Below are 19,858 nucleotides of genomic sequence, written 5' to 3'. Positions count from 1 at the left end.
TCATCGGCAGGACAACAGCGAAGGTGCGTGAGGCGAATCAAAGCGACAAAGACGAAGTACCCGCTTGCCCGAGACCCAGACCAACTGGGAAGCAGTGTATTAGTTGATGACGACAATCTCGAGACGGTAAATGAGTTCTGCTATATTGGGATGATCGTTAGTAGAGTTGTGCCTCAAGTACCTGAACTGTACGATTCATTCAATTCATCCTGAATAACGAACGAATTCTTTATAAATCATAATGTGTTGAGTTGATCATCAAAATAACGTCCTACCCGCCAAAATAACGAACGTCCTGGTACGCTAGGTCGTTCATTCCTAGCATACAAATATGAACGTGAACCTTAATACCAGGACGTTCATGAAAAGAACGTCCCACCAATCGCGATAAAGATCTTCCTGGTCAGCCTAATAATTTTCAAACTGCATTACACTAATTATGTTTTTCTTGCAAAATAAAACAATTTACCATATTTTCTTCAACTGATATGAACGAATGAATCGCGATTCACGTTCATTTCATCTGAATGAAAGAACTAGTACGTTCACGTTCTTGGAAATGAACCGAATTGCCCAACCTTGGAAATGAACCGAATTGGAAATGAACCGAATTGACTTCATCAACTGCTGAGATCCAGAAGTTTTCGAGACCGCACGAAATGTGAGATATATCGCACATTGAAGCGCCCGGTGGTCCTCTATGGACACTATCCTATAGTCTTGGATTATTAGAGCGAAGGATGCAAACGCTCTGGGCGTGTTTGAGCGACGCATCGCATCGACGCATCGCACGTTTGAGCGATAGAAGGGAAGGTGCATCGATCGTATGAAACATTAGGCCAGCCACGTAAGAAGCCAGAGCTACCGAGAGGCGGTGCTCCAACTTAGCTAGGCCTAATAGAGCGCATCTATCGTCATACGAAGGAAGGGGAACAGAGTGATGACCCAGCGACCTACGAAATACAATCTTTGTAAATCATCTCTGAATTCTCTAAACCAGAGATATTGGACAGGAGACTAGAAATTATAGACCAGATAATACAGGTATTTTCCAATACGGAACGGGCCCATCAAATAATAACACAGAAAGGATCACAAATTTCAGTAGACATACGACATACACAACCAAGACACTTCTTGGCCTTATTGATGACATAGTCCGTATAATCTTTGAAACAGATACTCGGATCAAATAAGACGTCAAGATCATTAGACAAAGACACACGGGTAATAGGGACATCACAGAGACTGTATGCGTGAGAGATACAGGAAGAAAAACTTTAAGGTCATCTGCATATAGCAGGAAGCCGTTACCAGGAAGGATAGAAGTACAGTCATTGGAGAAGAGAATGAGCAGTAAGGGACTAAGGATGGTAGATTAAGAAGTACTGTAGATAAAATGCCAGTGAAATTTGAAGTAATCCTTGAAAATCTCATCCGTGGCACAAACATATTTATAACAAATTTTTAATAGCGAAGCAAAAAACTGTAAAAAGACAAGTAGGAAATGTCTAATAGCTGAACAACTCTTCACAGAAACACACCGATGAAACATCACATAAAATTGCTATTCGATTTTTGATCTGATTTGAAAGTGTTCCCTGCCAAGTGACAACAACTACCGATCAGAATTGAATCGTTTCCAAGACGAACCGGAACTTCGAATAGACTCGCGTAGGCCTATGACTAGTGAATCGTTATTTTGTCAGCAACAACAACAAGAAAAATCAGTTACACGGATACACAGCGCTGGTATTGAATGCGTTACTGTAAGCAAAAAACGTTTATTTAGTAATTATTCTTTACTGCAACTGAGTGGACACACAACCTGCAAACCTGTCCCATTGTTTTTTTTTTTTGTGATAAACCGAAGGCCAAACTTCTAATATTGCAAGTGTCCCTGCTGTTCGCTACAAGCTGCAGCTTCACTAAGGTAGACGATATATATCGCGGCAAGCGTACGGTTCCACTTTTCCAACAAGCACTAAAGCAGCAGCCGGGACCGGGTCTAGGCCGTGAAGGCACTACCCAGCTGATGGCGTCAGTTAACACAGCAACCACAACGATACAGTGGTCGGCCGGCAGTGGGACCAGCCGTTGCGGTAACTGGAAAACGCGTCCTTGAAAACATACCGGGGGGTGGGCAAACCCCGGAGCAAGCGAAACAATAATACGGCGCGCAACGAAACGGCAGCGCAACGGAACCGGGAATGGATAGTGTCATACTGTCGAGGCAACGTACTCGCTACGCCCTATATGTGTATATTTATGTGTATAGATATCGGTAAGCGATATGATTTCCACTACTTAGACTGCTATTATCTCCTACACTGGCCCTCGGGCCATCCCTATCGATGTAATCGGTTTGCTACAAAGGGTTTTCATGTTTTCTTTCTTTGTTTGTTTGTTTGTTTGTTTGTTTGTTTGTTTGTTTGTTTGTTTGGTTTTCTTAGCGTTTCCAGGACTATCTCCTCTTCTACTAGCTACTCTTGCCTGGCTGCCCTACTTGGAGGGGCCGGCCGGAATGCTATTTCCCTTAAAACGCGCAACTACGGATCCAAAGCGCAAAACGAAGGCGGCCGACATTACGCAGCGTGCCGCGGCTACGGATAGATTACTTTATGCATGTGCATGTGCGTGTGCGTGTGTGTGTGTGTGTGAGTGGCCTGCATCTTAGTACACCCTCTGCGCATACCACACACCACCCGCGGTACACACGCTATACATAATTGACTTTGGTATTTCTGGTTTAAACGTACGGTTATCGCCCTACAACTGCTCCGCCCTGCTCGCGGTATTTGGTTTTGAACGGCTCGGAGCACGGATTTGCTTCCTAATAATGCTTATACGCACACACACACACATACACACACATACGTGGGTACGAACCATTTGACTAATCGATAAATAACAATACTGCCGACAATTATTACATACTGAAGCGTTTGTTTTGTGTGTTTCTGCGCATCTGGGCGCCCTTTGTCCTGTGCGTGTTGCATTTTTTCCTGGGGTTTTCTTCTTCTACTTCTTCCTTTTCTTCCGTTTGTTTGCTTTCTTGGTGCGAACGTGCACCGCGGGCTATAAGAACCGAGCTTTGGCATCGGGCAATCGGGGCTCTATATCTAAACCTTGGGCAACCAGAGCGTGCTTGCTAATAGCGCATGATGAGAAACGGTTACGTTTGTGCAGCCTCCGAATTAATGATCAATACTGAGCCAAACGCTTCCACACCAGCTTGATCATGAGGATGATCTCTGCTTTGTTTTGTAAGATTCGATCGCGGCGTCGTTTGGGCGGGTTATGTTTCTGCATGCTAGGGTGGAATTGGTCCAAAACGTTATTATTATTATTTTTTCGATTTCAATCTGCTACTAATACTTGCAACAGCAACAACAACGGAAAACCACAAGCCATCGAGCCGTTGTGTCTTTTGTGTGGGCGTGTTTCGCAGCAGCATGGCTTCACGTTCTGACTTAACTACGGACCGGCAAGGTAGGTGCAGCTAGTGGCCATGAGACCGAGGAAAGGTAAAGCCAAGCACTGGGCTGGGCGTACGTCGATTTACAGCGCAATCAGCTTGGTGCGGCAGCTAGCCTTTTCCCACTTTTCCTCCAGCTGCTTGATCTCGGCAAACGCGGCACTGGTGCTTCTTACTGGCGCGACCGGGCTCTGTTTGAACAAACATAATTGAGATAGTGAGGTTAGATTTTGAGTTCTGATTGATTCTTTTCACAGATTTACTCTGAAGCATCCTAATTTACTTCACGAATCTGAAATAAGAATCATTGGAGTCACTAAACGAACCAAGATTCGATCACTCGAGTGATTCTTATTGCAGATTCGTGTTTCAAATGCAATAATCAGAATCTTGAGAACCTTTGGAGTACTGATGAGCTCTCGAACGGTGTGTCTCGACTCATGAATCATTACATTTTGTTTCCAACACATTCACACCAAAGATTCATTCTTTGGACTCATGATTCTGGTAAATAGGAGTTACTGGAGTAGTGATGGGAAAGAAGAAGATTTCGTCGAAATCAATTCCGGCTAGCTCCGGAGATTTCTGTAATCGATTCCGCAATCCGCAATCAGTTTCCAAAATTAGAATCGGCTCCGGAATCAGAATTGACACTGGAATTGGAGTCGGTTTCGATATCTTAGGCATTTTCTGCATCTTAGGCGAGATTAGGAATTTGGGTCTTAGGACTGCTATGATTCTATTGATAGACGCAAAGAATCCAAAATTACTAGTAAACGACCTATACTTATTGATATTCTGGGATTGATTTCGATTACGAAACTTCTGATTTCTCAGTTCCAAATCTGAATCTGATTCTTCTAATTATCTGAATCCGGTATTAGTTCTGATACTGGAGCCGATTACGATTCCGAATCTGGAATCACCTTTGGAATTGACTCAGGAATCTGCTGCGGAATCGAAATCGGCTCCCGAATTGATTCTGAGCACGGAATCGTAATCAAGTTATTCCTATTCCGATCTCCCACCAAATCTTCATCCTGCATCTTAAGAACTTTTCTATAACCATTTGTCTCTGGAAGGATTTGCCAAGATTCAACACTTTCTCAGAACCAGCAACAATTTTCTGCATGTACTACCACATTACACCTAAATAAGAGTCATTAAAGTCACGAACTGAGTCTTGATTCAGAATCTTATTCTCAATCATCTGCAATTGCCACATGAATCTGGAAGTCAACAGTCATGCGAATCACGAACGAATTCACGACTCTTTCTGATTTATTCTTTTTTATCTACGTTTACTTCATGATTCTGAAATAAGAGTCGCGAACCGAATCCTAAACCAGAAGCTTGAGATCTTAATGGGTTCTCCAAAGGTGTGTCGTACGATTCTTGAATTGTTGACGATTTGAGATTCCGACTCATTAGCGATTCTGCTCAACTCACCTTGACGGTAATCTTGCGCGGATCGAGGTTAGCGCCGAGCGTCTGCAAACCCTTGCCAATGTTGGACAGCGGGCTGGTCAGCTTCTTCAGCTGGCGCAGCGCATTATCGCTGCCACCACCACCACCTCCGCCCGCCGGTGCCTGCAGGTTCAGGCTCATCGTGTTGCGGCCCGGCCGGTTCGGGCCACCGTCGCCGCCGCCCCCGTCGCCACCGCTCGCCGTCCCATCGACGAAGATTTCCGGCGCGGGGCTGCTGACCCGTATCGGCGACGCACACTCCAGCATGCCGACCGGCATGTTGATGTGATCGGTCACGGACGAGATCGACATGGTGGACAGATCGGACGACATCTTGGCGATGCTGTCCCGCTCCTCCAGCACGTTGCTGCTGGCCGACCCGACGCCCTCCTGCTCGCCGGCTCCACCTCCGCCTCCCATCACGATGCCGACCGACGGCAGGAACACGTTCTCGTTGTACAGCGGGTTCTGCTCGACCAGCTCGTCCTCCGGCTCGTACATGCACGCTCCCTCCTCCGACTCCGAGCTGGAGCGCTCCATCTTGCCGCCGGCCGACGCCGACCCGGGGCGCAGCCCGCCCGTCGTACCACCGGTCCCCACCGAGCCGCCGAACGAGCTGACCGAACCGCTCGAGCCGTCGCGCCGACCACCGGACCGAGCTGCCGCCCCATCCCCCCCAGCGACCGCATCGTCCGCGCCGCCCTTGCCCGGCTTGCCCTTGCTGCCGCCGCTGCCGCGCCCAATCTTGCTCGCGTTCAGCGACTGGCCAATCTTGGAGAACTGGCCCGCCATGTTGCTGAACGCTTTCGAGCCCATCTGCACCAGCTGCGACTCGGACAGGTTGCGCGGGATGCCGGCGGGCACGGACAGCAGCGTGCGGCTCTTGCGCCGCTGCAGGCTGCCGCCGCACTGGAACGCCACCTCCGTCCGGCCGCAGTTCTGCAGCGCGATGCGGAACAGGTCGACGATCGCGGTGAGCGATTCGGCGATCTCCTCCGGCTTGCGGATCACCACCGCCACGTTGTTGAAGAACCGGATGTTGGGCGAGCGGAACATGTGAAAGTAGCCGTCCACACCGTCAACCGCGTAGTTCAGCCGGACGCACAGGTGGGCGGCCGCCGGCCCCTGGAACATCTTGCTGTGCTGGAACAGGCCGAGCTCGATCAGCGTGATGCTCGCGAGCGGCACGTTCTCGAACCGCACGATCTTGTCCAGGTGCGAATCGTACTCGGCCACGATGTAGCAGTCGTCGGTCAGGATCAGAATCGTGTCCACCTCCGTCTCGCTCGGGTCCCCGGTACTGGTGTGGGGGAGGGTGGGGGGAGAGCGAAAACGGGGAAGGAAGGAAGGAAAACAGCATTAACGTTCGGATCGCGTGTGGTCGTTTGTATGGAAGAGTGTCACAGCAGGCAAAAACAAAACAACGAAAACGGGATTTTACAAGTTTGAACAGTTTTTCTTCTGCTGTTGTTACTCATATGTAATAACATCAATCACAAAAAAGTGCTTTTTTTATTGTACGCCTGCAAAGCTTTAAACAAACGCAAAAAGTGTACTAACTACTAGCGGATTGCATACATGCAGGAGCGAGTTTACTTTTTTTTATTACGTCTATCGTATTATATGGAGAAGCGACGATTAATACTTGAGGTGACTGTTCCTCGGGGGAGGAAGTAAGAGAAGTATGGCTGTTAATCGGGCTGAGGGCCTTCCCCAGTCCCCCTTAATGACAAAACAAGGCCCCAAACAAAGGGCGCCGCTGTGCGGCGGAACACATCATGTCACCATGCCGCGGGATACAACAATCGATGCTTTCTTTGTTCGTTTTTGTTCTCTCTCCGTATGTTTCTGCTGGCACACGGTCAAATGACGTCAGCGCAGACATGGAGCGATAAGAAGTGGGGCCCTACACAGCTGCACTTGCATGACTCATCGCTGGCATTATACATTCAACGCTGCCACCGCCGATTGGCCGATTGCGCCATTTACACGCAAACGCTTTTTTTGTTTTTTTTTTTTTTGTTGTCGCAAAAAGTGGGTCGATTATTGTTTAGCTGTTTTAACACTACCGCAGCTACTACAACAACTACTACACACACACATACAGGCTTCTAAGCACACACAAATAAGGCATCGCATGAAAGGCATTTTTGATGTTTGGTGTTGGTGTTGGTGGTGGCGCCCTTACCTTGGATCGGCATCGATGAGACCCCAGGCACCGACCGGAAGCTGGGCCGTGCCGAGTAGCAGCCGCCGGCAGTCCTCGACCAGCAGGCGCGCATGCTCCGCACCCTCCAGCGCGTCCGTCTCGTCCGTGGCGGCGGTCTGGGTGCCGCCGAGCGCCGACACCGACTCGGGCGACACGTTGTTGCCGAGCATCATATCGATCGTGGCCTGCCGGTACGTGTCCTTAAACCGGGCCAGATAGTAGCTGCAACGTGGAGGTGTGGGGGGTTGTAGAAGAGAACAAGATGGAAAGAGATAATGAGTGAGCAGATGAGCCTAATTGCTGCCGCCAGTGTGATAGTTTTGGATGCGGGGTGGGGGGTAGGGGGTAGTTAATGTGGGGGAAGGGGGGTAGCAGCTTCCGGTGCTGTGTTTGATACGCACATCCATGTCTCAAGGTAAATGTGGTCAAACCCTGTGCTATGTTGATATTGCGTTTTTTTACTAGATTTAGATTTTTAAACCTTTTATTCAATACGGTGACATCCATTAACTACGTAACGCATGACTTAACATTAATTTAGATATTTTAAAGATTGCATACGCGTACTTCAGTAAAGGAGTGGAGGGACCTCGGAATCGGAACTACCTGATTCCGGTTTCGTCTCCGAAATTGATTCCAATTCCAGAATCGGCTCCGGAATAGGAATCGGAATCGACTTCGGAATCGACCCCGAAATTGACTCCGGAATTGGCTTCGAAATCGGCTCCGGAATCGGCTGCGGAATCGGTTGCGGAATCGGATCCGGAATAGGAATCGACTCCGGTTGTTGAATTAGAATCATCTCCGGAATCTCCATGAGAATAGATCGGTTTTACGTACATTTGAATCCTTTGCGGCTTTGATATTAACTACGGGACCGAGCATCCAGTACAGTCCGGAGCCGATTTCGGAGCAAATTTTGGAGTCGATTTCGGAGCCGATTCCAGAGCCGATCCTGAAGTCAATTCCGGAGCAGATTCCGGAGTTGATTCCGGAACCAATTCCGGGGTCGATTCCGGAGCCAATTCCGGAGTCGATTTCAGAGTCGATTCTGCAGCCTATTCCGGAGCAGATGCAAGAAACTGATTCCGAACCTACAATCCGAAATCGATTCCACACAAAAATCTGAGCTAGTCGGAATCGATTCCGACCAAAACATAATTTTTCCCATCACTACAGTGAATGATTCTGCCGTAAAGGTGGATGGATGTGGTGCGAAGGGTGTTACACATGATAAACACAGTTATATAGAGTATGATTAATTAATAAAATATTAGCAAAACAACACCACAAACTCAATTATGATTTTAAGAACAATCATAACAAACACTTATTAGTATTTCCTTCAAGTCTCACATTCGATTATTACACTCGAAAAGTAAAATTAATACAATTCATTCAGTAAGCAAATCGAAACATCATTAATCCGACGGATAAGAAGGTCAAAGAGCAAAGTAAAAAATGGACAATTTTTGGCAAGTCGAAACTAAACAATTCTATTCATTTTCTACTGCGCCAATTTGCTCACACAACGTAACGAGAGCGTACAAAAAAACCCCTCTAGAGACATTTACACCGGACCACCACATACACGCACACTGCTGCCTAATTAGTGAAAGGAAAACACAAACGAAGCATGAATTCCGAAAACAAAACCAAAAACAAAACCAAATAAGAGAGCAGTTGGGTACGCGCACCTGGCACTGTGGACGACCTGCTCGAGCAGCAGATGCTCGGACGCGCACTGGCCATAGTTGTAGTACGTCAGCGGGCCGGCCGGTTTGAGTGCGGTCGCGGCAATGCCGACGACCGCGCCGCGCACATCGTCCTCCGGGATGTGGCCGGCCGACGGGGCCAGCTGCCCCTGCAGCAAATCAATGCAACTCTGCCGGAACGTGTCGGCGAAGTGCTGAATGTAGTAGCTACCATCCCAGTCCCCCATTACAACACACACACATACACACGGACAACGGGGCAATGGGGCAATGGGGAGGCATTTGTGTGTGTGAGTGAGTTGCAGAAAAAAAAAGAAAATGGAGAAAAGATAGAAACAGTAACGAATGGAAACGCTTTTGTACGGTTACGTGGTACGAAGGAAATCGAAAACAAAAACGCGTTGCAAGTGCAGTCAACCGACAACAGTCGCTTGCCTCCTCTTAGGGTCGCGTTCGTGTGCGGAGGAGTTGGGGAGGATGATGGCGAGTTTTGGGAACCGATGGTGCACCTACTGGTGCCGTCCGCCAATTCCTTTTTGCGTGTGGGTTTGCTTCTTTTTTGTCCAACGCAATTTTCCATGACTGTGTAGTGGGACACAGACCGCCCTACAACACACACACACACACACTTACCGATTAGCCGAGTTCATGCCGTCCTTCATGATGCCGGAAATTTTTCGCTCCCCCGTGCGCGTATAATCTCCCTGTCGGCCAAAAAAAAAGTGAAAAATTAATTATTAAACTCACACATACACACACACGCAGTGCTACAAAATGTCATTGTCAATGTCATAAAAAATTTGACTGAAACAAAATCCATGTCAGCGTCACGTACTCAGTTGTGATAATCAGAGGTGATATTCAAAACGATTGGTATGATCAATGCATGCAGTTTTGCGACCATCGCTTGGTCAGTCACTATGTCATGACTTTTTTTTACTGTGATCAGTTCTGCAAAGTGTCACTGACATAGTCATGGCAAATTCCGACTGAAACAAAATCATATCAGCGTCACAAGCTCTACTGTGATGATCAGAGGTGAGGCTCACACAGTTAGTGGATCAATCACATATTTGTTGACATTTTGTTTAGCACTCAACTCTTAGTCAGTCACTTTGTTTACGTGTCGTGATGATCGCCGTCAGAAAATGTCGTGATCAAAGTGAGTGACCAAGAGTTGGGTGCTAAACAAAATGTCATCCAACATGTGATTGATCCACTAACTGTTTGAGTATCACCTCTGATCATCATAGTTGTGTACGTGAGCTGATTTGAGCTTCGTTTCAGTCATAAGTATTGGTGATTGAAACAGTGACAGTTGGCAGCACTGCTCACAGCAAGAAAAACTCATGATTATGCTTGCGCCGGCACTAAGCTCAGCTGCTCAGTCGGAGTATCGCGGTTGACTCAAGCAGTCGCATGTCGTGTTCGGCATGTCATGATGCACTTTCATTGAGTATCAGCAATGAACATCAAGCTACCACGGATATGTTCTCTGTGTTCGGTGGTGAGCATCTCCGTGATGCTCATGACATTTTGCAGCACTGCACACACGCGCCCGCTCTGGGCACTCTCTGCCCGGCCAAACCTTGAGCGCATTCGTGCCCGCGTACTGCCGGCTGATGACGTCGCCGTTGTTCGCCCACAGCACCATGAACGGGGCCTTGAGCGCGTCCGGCAGCTGCGAGTACGGCATGGCGAGACCGAGCTTGACGAGCTGCGACTCGAGCACCGCCTTGCCGATGGCCGTCTGCACCACGTTCGTGCGGTCGAGACAGTCCATGCAGTTGACGCGGAACACGCCCTTCTGGTTGCAGATCGGGCCGTTCGTGTCGCGCCAGTGGAAACCCATCGCGCCCGCTTCCGGCGCGAGCGACTCGATCAGCGACGACACGTTCTCGAACCGCATGCCACGGCTGCGCAAAAAAAAAAGAAAGAGAATTAAGGATCGAGAGCACATTGGCATTGCAGGAAACCACAACCACCCCGCCACTCACCAGTACTCGTGAAAGTCGAACGTGACGTAGATCAGCCGGTCCGAGTTGTACTTGAGCACGTGGTTCGCGTACGCGTCGCCAATGATCTTCTCCTTGCCGCTCTGCTCCACCAGGTTGATGATACAGATCGACTGGTAGATCTGCAGCTCGCCGTCAAAGTGCCGCTCGAACGCGGCCTGCGTCTCCGGCTCGTCCCGGTCGAGGCGGGGCGGCGGCCGGTACTTGTACCCCGGCTGGCTCCAGTACACCGGCACCGAGCCGCGCACCTGCGTGAACGAGATCTGGTGCTGGCGCAGCGACAGCACCTGCTCCGTCTCGACGTAGTTCGCACAGTTGCCGTGCTCGTCGACGCCGCGCCGCTTGTACCGCGTGCCGGCCCGGTTGCGCGACCGGCGCGACACGAGCGCTAGCGTGAAGCACTCGTTGCCGATCACGCACTGCTCCACCTGCACGAACCCCTGGATGATCGGCACCACCCAGTCCTCGCCCCCCGGCTGCTCGCTCACCACCCGCAGCAGCTCCGCCAGCATCGGCCGGTTCCAGTAGAAGCGGTCGTCGGGCGGGGCGCCCCGGCGCTGCAAGTTGTTCGTAATATCACAGTTGGGACTATAGTAGAAGCTGTCCGTCTCGTCGAAGATTTTGTGCAGCTCGTCCAGCACGCGCTTCTCGATGCGCACCGGGTCCGCCTTCACCACCAGGCTGACGGTCGACTTCACCTGGCTGGTCGCGATGGCGGCCGCCTTCTCGGTCGTGTTGCGGATCGTGCTGCCGGCACTCTTGACCGCACCCCACGTCTTGTTCACCAGGGCGGAGCTCTCGAACAGCCGGCCCTTGGCGGGCGACGGGTGGCCCTCGGGTGCGGCCGTACCGCCCGCCGGCGCCACCTTCACCGTCTGGCTGGTGGTGTGCTTGCTGCACCCGAGCAGCACCGTATCCGCCCCGTCCGGCCCGAGCACCGCAATGCTGCGGATCTTGTACACCAGGTGGGGCGCGTACAGCACCCCGACCGGCACCACCTCCTTGATGACGATCAGGTGCGGGTCCAGCACGCCCTGCAGCGCGATCGTGCCGACGATGCCGTGCGTCACGCCGATACACTCGATGTCGTCCACCGAGGACAGATCCCAGCCTGCACCCGAAAAAGGCAAACAAACGGCACATTAGTCGGGCGAAAATGCTGCGGCCCAGCACCACCACCACCACCTACCACACTTGAGCTGAAACTCGGACGAGTATCGATTCCACCAGAGGCTTCGCTCCTTCCGCACGAAGATGTAGTGCGTCTCGGTCTGGAACACCTCCATCGCCATTTGCTTGCAACCGGACCTGATACGATGGACACACGGAGGCTCTCGCGCTCACAAACACACACACACTCACACTGTATTTCCGCTTTCAGCAGAGATGATTCATCTAGAAAGCAGGAAGTGGTGGCCTCTCCGCTTGGTGCCTCCGCCCCTCTCCGGCCGCTGCTGCTCGATTGACAGCAACAATATTGATTGCAGCGGTTTCGTCACGCACACACACACACACTGATGATGGTGCTTCTGCAAAAGGGGGAGGCAAACGTGTGCAAAAAAATGAATACATTAAACCAACAACAACAACAACAACAGTGTAAACATTGTGACGAACGACACGGATGGGAGAGCGGGGTTGCGTTGGGACAGGATTTATGTATTGATTTGTGTGTTACATTTGCCTAACACCAAACAACAACAGCAGCAATCACAACACAACAACAAAACAATACAAAACTACTCACAGCGTGCGTGTGTGTGTATTGTAGCAGGAAACTGCACGCGACAGGCACGATTACGACCGAGCACGAGAGTGAGAGCGAGAGGGAATAGAAAAACAAAGCACACACTGTACACACACGCCACACAGCACACACGGGGACGGCTTTCACGGCACGAGCATATCACCACCCTGCCCAGCGGGAGGCAACATTGAGAATGGTGACGGATGTTTTGCTGCACCAGGCCGCGTATGTGCGTGTGTGTGTGTGTGTTGTGAATGTTTAATTTGGTTTCGCGACTGCCATCGGCTCGCCCACTTGACAGGCTTGACAGTTGTGGTGTGCGCGAATCGGTGCGAGTGAGACGCGAACAGTGTTTTGTGCTGTGCGGTGGAGAGATGTGTTTTGGGCCATTTCATTCTCACTATCGCACGCTCGCTTCACCTGTCTCTCTTTCTATCTTGCGTCGTGGTAGGTTTATGTGGCTTGTAGTGGTGGGCCGGTCGACCCGAACCTATCTGGTCGGAGTAGTCTAAATGCGACCCGGATCGTAATGTTGGCTCCAGCAGGTTCAGTAACTCCAATTGGTTCAGTAGGTTCAGTAAAACATATGCGATTCCGACCCGTGGATGCAACGAGTTCAACAGGTTCATTATTGCCTGTTTACGCATAACAATCACCAGTAACAAACCTACCCAAAACCTATGAAAATTTGTTGTACAGTTTGTCCCCGAGTTACACGGTTCTCGACTTACACGGATACGCAGATAAGCGGTTTTCTAAATTTGACAGTTCAAACGTCAAAACAGCACAATTTGCTTCAAGAATTGTCCAATGCAGTAGAAATTGCATTTTTGCTAATAAGTTTCAACCGCTTTAAAGCCAGAAATATCAGATTTTTCTGCATGAAACGTTTCGAATCAATAATTAAGTTTTTAAGAGTACTAAAATAAAATCAAAAATACCCAGTACATACAGAGGGAATGAGAAAGCTCTCCAAGCGAGGAAGCTACACTGGTTGGGTAACCCACAAACAGATGGCGCCACCAGCTTTTGCTATTTTTAGAATGTAAAAGTGGTCCCCGAGATACACGGTTAATGGGGTCGGAAAATAGCCGCAAACAACCGCGTATCTCCAGTTTTTGCGTATGGGAACGGTCAGAACCTCGCCGCATGCGATTTTGCCGCATGCGGCAAGAAATGAATTTTCTAGCTTTTCAAGGTATTATTATGATATTTTGTTGTTTCTTTATAAAGATAATCATTATTTGATATGATTTTAGACATTTGACATCTGAAATAAGGCTGCATGCGGCATTGCGGCAATATCAAATGATTTTGATTTTGCCGTATCGTCGCATGCGGCAGATTTGTAAGTGCTGTCATTAACGTCAAATCCCATACAAAAGCTTGTGGCAAAATCGCATGCGGCGAGGTTCTGACCGTTCCCTAAGTCCAATCTCGTGATTTCTAGCCTAAATATCACTAATTTTCGTATAATTTAGCAAGTAGGGGGTGGTTTTAGCCACTTAAATAATTATTTGATACGATTATGACTGAATATACTAGTTTTAAACCTTTTGAAATGGTTTTTAACTTTCGATCAAAAAAGAAATTATTTGGAATTTTACAATTGATGTGTCAAATCAGTTCAATTTGCTCGAAGAACTGTTAGGCCGAAAATACACGGACCGGAATTTCGCGGCCGCGGAATTCCGCCTGCTGTCAAACCCATGTACAAAGTGTCAACAGCAACTTTCCCGAACTGTCATATCCATACATTTTTCAGCAAGCGGAATTCCGCGGCCGCGAAATTCCGGTCCGTGTATTTTCGGCCTTAAATTTAAAAAACCGCGTGTCTTCGAATCCGCGTATAAGAGGTACCGTGTATCTGGGAGACCTGTATGAGTCGTTTGCCGTCTGCTAAACGAAGTCTTTCTATATTCCGTTTAGGTTGAGAGCTTAACTCGTTTAGAACCCGTTTAATGGATTTTTGGCACTTGGGAAACCGGATGAAAATTTTTACTGGTGCAAAACATCTGTTTAATTTCCTTTTTATTTCGATGTACTTCATTTGAAGTGCATGCATTTTGACACTTACTTATCGTACTGAACTCGTATGCACCTACCGAACCTACCGATTGCGACCCAGGCGCACCTGACTTCGGTTCGAACCCCTAGTGGAGTTGTATGACCCATCACTAGTAGCTACGTTCTGTTCACATACACACCACTTCCAAAATTACCAAAAAAAAAAACAAATAATACCACAAAAATACCTTTCAGATATTTGAAGGGTAATTTGGGTAATTTGGAAAGAAAAAACTGTATTTCTTTATTGCAGCGGTAAACACATAAAAATGTAAACTAAAACAGCAATAGGTGGGTATTTTTTAACTTATCTAGCTATTGGGTTATTTATGGGTAATTTAATGGTAATCGGTACAGCTGTGCGGGACCAATTTGACAGCCCGAGCTGCGAGCTGTATGTTTGGACGAGATCGAAGACGAAGCATCCGAGCGAACCAAAAACCATGACCATTAGCAATGAGTGGCGAAAACTATCGTAGTGCAACGAAATGTAAGTTTGAATGGTTAAAGGTCCATACAATACACCCCTTTCTTGCCACCATCGCTCTTTCGATCACTTGAGGCGAACTCGTTTGTTTTTTTTGTTTTGTGTTTCGTTTGTCGGTAGCACACGATCCGGGCTGGAACGATCCGCCCCCGATACCGACGAGCCACAAACCGAGGGCTGGCGGTGCCAAAGCCGACAAGAAGCAGGAGGAGAATGCCGCCCCCGCCACCGAGGACAGCTTGCCGGAGCGGGAGGAGATGATCGGCCAGATACGGACCGTGTTCGATGGGTACGTGCAGCAGCTGGAGGAGTCACGCCGGGCGAATGTGCAAAAGCGTATCGATCTGCTGTACGACCAGTGGGCGAAGGGCACGCTGCCGGAACAGCTGGAAGCCCTGATCTACCGCCTGTCTGCTGGTGAGTTCGATTGATTTATTTATTCCACGTTTTGGTTTACTAATTACGACCCGCTTGTTGTTGCAATCGCACCCTCCCACGTCACAGCCCTGCTCGATGAGGACGACGTGCGTGCGAACGTGCTGCACCGCACGATCGTGTGTGATCACGCCGGCAAGTGCGCCCAGTGGGCGCCGGTGCTGCGTCAGCTGATCTTTGTCCTGCAGCTGCGCAACGAGCAGACGAAACCCGTCGTCGCCGACCAGATCGTGCAGCCGCTGTAGCGGGAAAGGCAGCCGTGAGAGAGACGACGCAGACTGATAACGGGCAGGGATGAATGGCACCCAGCTCAAGCCGGTGAGATCGGGAAGTATGTTTAATTGTTTCACGTATAGGATAGGAAAAGTACATTATGATGCAGAGCATGATATAGGCATATAGTATGCAATTTTGGGGGAAAAGCCCACATGCAAGGAAGAGAAATACAGTGGCAGACAAAATATAATTACCCAGCCGTTAGTGCGAAATGTGAAGAGTGAAAGAATTAGAGTGTCGAAGCGGTCTCCGCAATAGATGACGAAATGTTCTATTCCAGCGAACAAAATTACAGTTGACTGAGCAAACTGGACAAGCTTGCCAACGACAGTCCCCTTTTCCAGCTCCTTTTAATTCTATAAGCGTTTAATTCGTTCCAGTGAGTCACTCATTATGCGGGAATCTCTTTTCCATATAATTTGTACGAAAAGTTTAATAGTTGTTGCCAGGACTGCAAATGTACTGGTACACATGGATGAATGCATCTGGCATAATATGGGAAGATATTTGTAGCTATATTTGAACTATTGTATTGAAAATTTGTCTACTGGTTTAGTACACTGCGTTTCATAATGGTAGCCTCACCTAGATAATGTTTAATTAAGGCAATTAATAATTACCGGATATTTTTAAAAACAAATCTCACGTTTTCAAGTACGTTTAATCAAACTTTTGCCTGTTAAATTAAAAAAAATTGAAGAGGGCCTTTTAAAATGATAGCCTCACTTAGGTATTTAATTGAAAACCAACGGAAAATAACATATATTGATAAGTTTTTTTTTTTAATCTATTAATCAGTTGATCTTCTGTTACGGCTAATCATCTGAAAAATCCGTTTTGCCATACTTTCAGTAAGTTTTAACTAAGACTGAACAGACATAGTTCTAGCCGCTACTTCCAGATGCAGTACGGACTCATACTGTTTCCCATCTTCATATACTTTTCGAATTAACATGCCCCAAACGTTCTCGATGGTATTTAGGTCAGAAGAAACTGAAATCCTTTATTTTCTTACTGGCATGTACGGAAGCGTTTTCTTGTTGGAATATCAACTGGTTGTTGTTGTATATGTTCAAATGCAGATTTCAAATGATTGCCTATGATATTGGATGTACTTATGCACTGTCCATCCATATTGGAACAATTGCCAAATCATACTATCGATGGCTTTTAGATGGGGAACTATCCTCTGTTCCCTGTTGTTTTACTTGCATTTAATCCTATTTCTCGTGTGATTCTCAGACATCCTTTTGCTGAGTTCGAAGCTGCCTTAATTATTCTTCGTTCATCTCTCACGGATAGTTTTTTTTCTGGACGCCCCGATGACTGCCTTTGCCTATATGCACTTGGATCATTGAGATAATTGTTAATAACATTCGCAGATCTTGGAATAAGTACACCGATTTCGTAATTCGATTTTCCAAGTGCAGGGTAATCATCTATTTGACCTATTTCGTGTTCCGAGAGCTGTTTTCCTCTTACCATACCTAACCTGGATGGCAAATTTAATGTGGGACAGTGGCAAAAATTCAAATGGCTGCCAGATTAAATGTGTATGCTTATGGTTCAATGCAAGACAGTTCTTGTTACGACGGCGAACGGATCTGTGGGCCACGCGAAGGATGCGGCCTTGTAAATCAAACCCGCTCGGGTAACAGCGATCTTCTCAACCGTTCGACACCAATAATTAACCTTCCCGCTAGTTGCTCTCTCAAGTAATTTGAGGAGCCTATGCCGCAGAAGGGGGTGAAGAGGGATGAGAGATTTCTTTCTTGATCCGAATATGCAAAATTAAAAAAGACGAGGTTTCTTAGAGTTGCAAAATCCGAATGGTTTGTTTATTAAAAGTTCGGTCCCTTTTATACCCCCGGAAGCCCATACATTTTTAGGGTGTTGGTGTATCCTTTCCGAGGATAATTAGCACATAAGTGTACGTACGCGTGAGTGCCGCATGTTAGTCTTTGTGACGCATTTTTATTCCGCTTTTACACGTAGCGTACCCGGTTTCTAGATTAAGGTGATCGCGCACCACGCGAATTTACAATTTGACACGTCCGTTACGAATTGAATAATCGCGAACGTAACATCCTTCCCCTCGTAATTCATTCTCGTGAATTACGAAAATAAAAAAGTGAGCGATTATTTCACTGGCTGCCTGCGTTGCTCGCTAGCCCAATCGCAGGCCGCAGCAAAGCCCTCCGTCGGTGGGGCCTCCCCCTGTGTCGAAGAGTCTTTGTAGTCAGGGAGCCAATTCCTCGTCTCGACAGGATCTCGTCTTCCTCGTTGGTAAGCGGTGGATGTACATATGGTTGTGGGTTGATCCTCATCTCCATCAGAACCGCTGCCGATTCGCCTGGGCAGGGTTGTCGCACTTCCCTCTCGACAAATCGTTGCGTGGTGATGTCAGGGGGCTCAAGATGATCTACACCGGTGTGTAGTGGTGAGGGGTTGTGGGGATGTGTTCCACACAATGGCAAGGGTGCCATAGAAGAATCTGGAACCACAGCTTCATGATGGTGAAGTACGGGGATCGATATACCGCGATCTTCTTCATCTGGTTCCGCGATACGCTGGTCCTCGGGCCAAGCTCGGTTTGGTACCGTTTCCACGAACGGTTTCTGGATTATTTCCTTTCCACGATCGATCTCTTTTGATATCATCGTTCTATCTGCATCGTAGTGGATCATCGGCTGATTATGAGGCGCTTCGGTTCCTTTCACGTTCATCCCGAAGACAGTCCAACCCAGCTTGGTCTTGATTGCCATTGGCTCATCACTTCGGCCCATTTTGCGCCCTAGTGGTATTAGTAGATGGCTATGATCGAGACCAATTAGTATAGTTGGCCTTGCGCTCTCGTAATCGCTGATGTCAATTCCTCTCAGATGAGGACATTGCTCTCTGAGAACGTTGCAATCGATTGATTGCCTCGGGAGCTGGAGATTCTTCACGGTTCTCATTTTTTCCAAGACCCGTTCTTTTTTCTCCTTCTCTCCTTTCACTAGGCAACTCACTCTCCTACTTTCTTTCTCTCGTATGGACAAATTCTGCGTCCACGTCATCGTAATCGGCTCAGTCGGCCCTTCTAACTGAAGCTGATTAGCTGTTTCTTCCTCGATCAACGTAAATGATGACCCTGAATCTAACAATGCAAATGTTTTCAGCGTTTTACCTTCGTTGCGTAACACGACCGGAACAATTTGGTAAAGTATTTTTTGTTCTTGATGACAATTCTCCTCCGCATCGGCTGTGAAGTGCAAACGGTGATGCGTTTCTTCGCATGGATGTGGGCCGCGTTCTCGTGCGGCTGTGCAATTCTGTGCGGTGTAATCTATTGCATTTCTTGCGTATGTGTTAGTGGCCGGTGAATTGTTTTGTGCGTTACCAAAGTGGTTGTGATTGAACGGTCTTTTTGTGTTGTGCGCTGAAGACTGGTGAACGTTCATCGAGTGTTTTGGCCTTTCTGGCCGTTTTGGCAATTCTTTAAGTACCTTTGCTTGAGGCAGCAACCATTTGCCAAAATCTTCCAGCGATGGAAGAACACCCGGTTTGATATTGGTGGATTTATATTCGATCCATTTTAGATGCCTATCAGTAGGCAGTTTACAAGCCAACTCATTTACGAGGCGATGGTCTTGTAAATACATAGGCATTTTTATTGCCTTTATGTTAGTGATCATGTCCTGAATCGCGTCGGACAAATCAGGTATTTTGTGCTGATTTTCAACACGTATGTTTTGCACGTCTTTAAGCAGCTCGTCGTACACGAGTTCTGCTCTGCCGAATTGCTCTTCGAGCTTCGTAATTATTTCCGGCACGTTATCTGGCTCGAGAAATAGACGGTGCACGCATTTATACGCCTCTCCCTTAAGGGCGTGTTGAAGCCGGGTCATGTTTTCAACATTTGTATATTTAGCCTGCTTAGTCGTTTCCTCATACGCACGCTTGAATTTCAACCATTCTTT

At 48.0% G+C, this 19,858-nt stretch overlaps 2 protein-coding genes across 6 annotated transcripts; one reads left to right on the top strand and one right to left on the bottom strand.

Moving 5' to 3' along the window:
- Positions 1-1,750: 1,750 nt before the first annotated feature.
- On the bottom strand, positions 1,751-12,933 carry LOC1271756 (phosphatidylinositide phosphatase SAC2). Of its 4 annotated transcripts, XR_009764971.1 has the most exons (10): positions 12,632-12,933; positions 12,074-12,413; positions 10,867-11,995; positions 10,458-10,785; positions 9,503-9,573; positions 8,852-9,076; positions 7,134-7,376; positions 4,928-6,245; positions 3,383-3,669; positions 1,751-3,313 (listed from the first exon to the last, which is right to left on the bottom strand). XR_009764971.1 is itself a non-coding variant. In XM_061645994.1 (9 exons), exons 2-9 carry the CDS (start codon positions 12,174-12,176, stop codon positions 3,562-3,564), a joined length of 3,525 nt encoding a protein of 1,174 aa, XP_061501978.1. In that variant the 5' UTR covers positions 12,177-12,413; positions 12,632-12,933; the 3' UTR covers positions 1,751-3,561. The 4 variants fall into 4 exon arrangements, 2 of the variants coding, with proteins under 2 accessions (XP_061501978.1, XP_061502061.1); XR_009764998.1 differs by lacking the exon at positions 8,852-9,076 and having other exon boundaries at positions 12,632-12,931; XM_061645994.1 differs by having other exon boundaries at positions 1,751-3,669.
- A 2,004-nt stretch (positions 12,934-14,937) lies between these two features.
- On the top strand, positions 14,938-16,080 carry LOC1271757 (uncharacterized). 2 transcript variants are annotated; one of them, XM_061640534.1, is made up of 4 exons: positions 14,938-14,989; positions 15,056-15,188; positions 15,306-15,602; positions 15,690-16,080. In XM_061640534.1, exons 2-4 carry the CDS (start codon positions 15,155-15,157, stop codon positions 15,863-15,865), a joined length of 507 nt encoding a protein of 168 aa, XP_061496518.1. In that variant the 5' UTR covers positions 14,938-14,989; positions 15,056-15,154; the 3' UTR covers positions 15,866-16,080. The 2 variants fall into 2 exon arrangements, with proteins under 2 accessions (XP_061496518.1, XP_310610.2); XM_310610.6 differs by lacking the exon at positions 14,938-14,989 and having other exon boundaries at positions 15,037-15,188.
- Positions 16,081-19,858: the final 3,778 nt, after the last annotated feature.

The sequence above is a fragment of the Anopheles gambiae genome, chromosome X, assembly GCF_943734735.2.
Source record: "Anopheles gambiae chromosome X, idAnoGambNW_F1_1, whole genome shotgun sequence".
Classification (NCBI taxonomy): Eukaryota; Metazoa; Arthropoda; class Insecta; order Diptera; family Culicidae; genus Anopheles; species Anopheles gambiae.
This window is presented reverse-complemented; position numbering and strand designations above follow the sequence as displayed.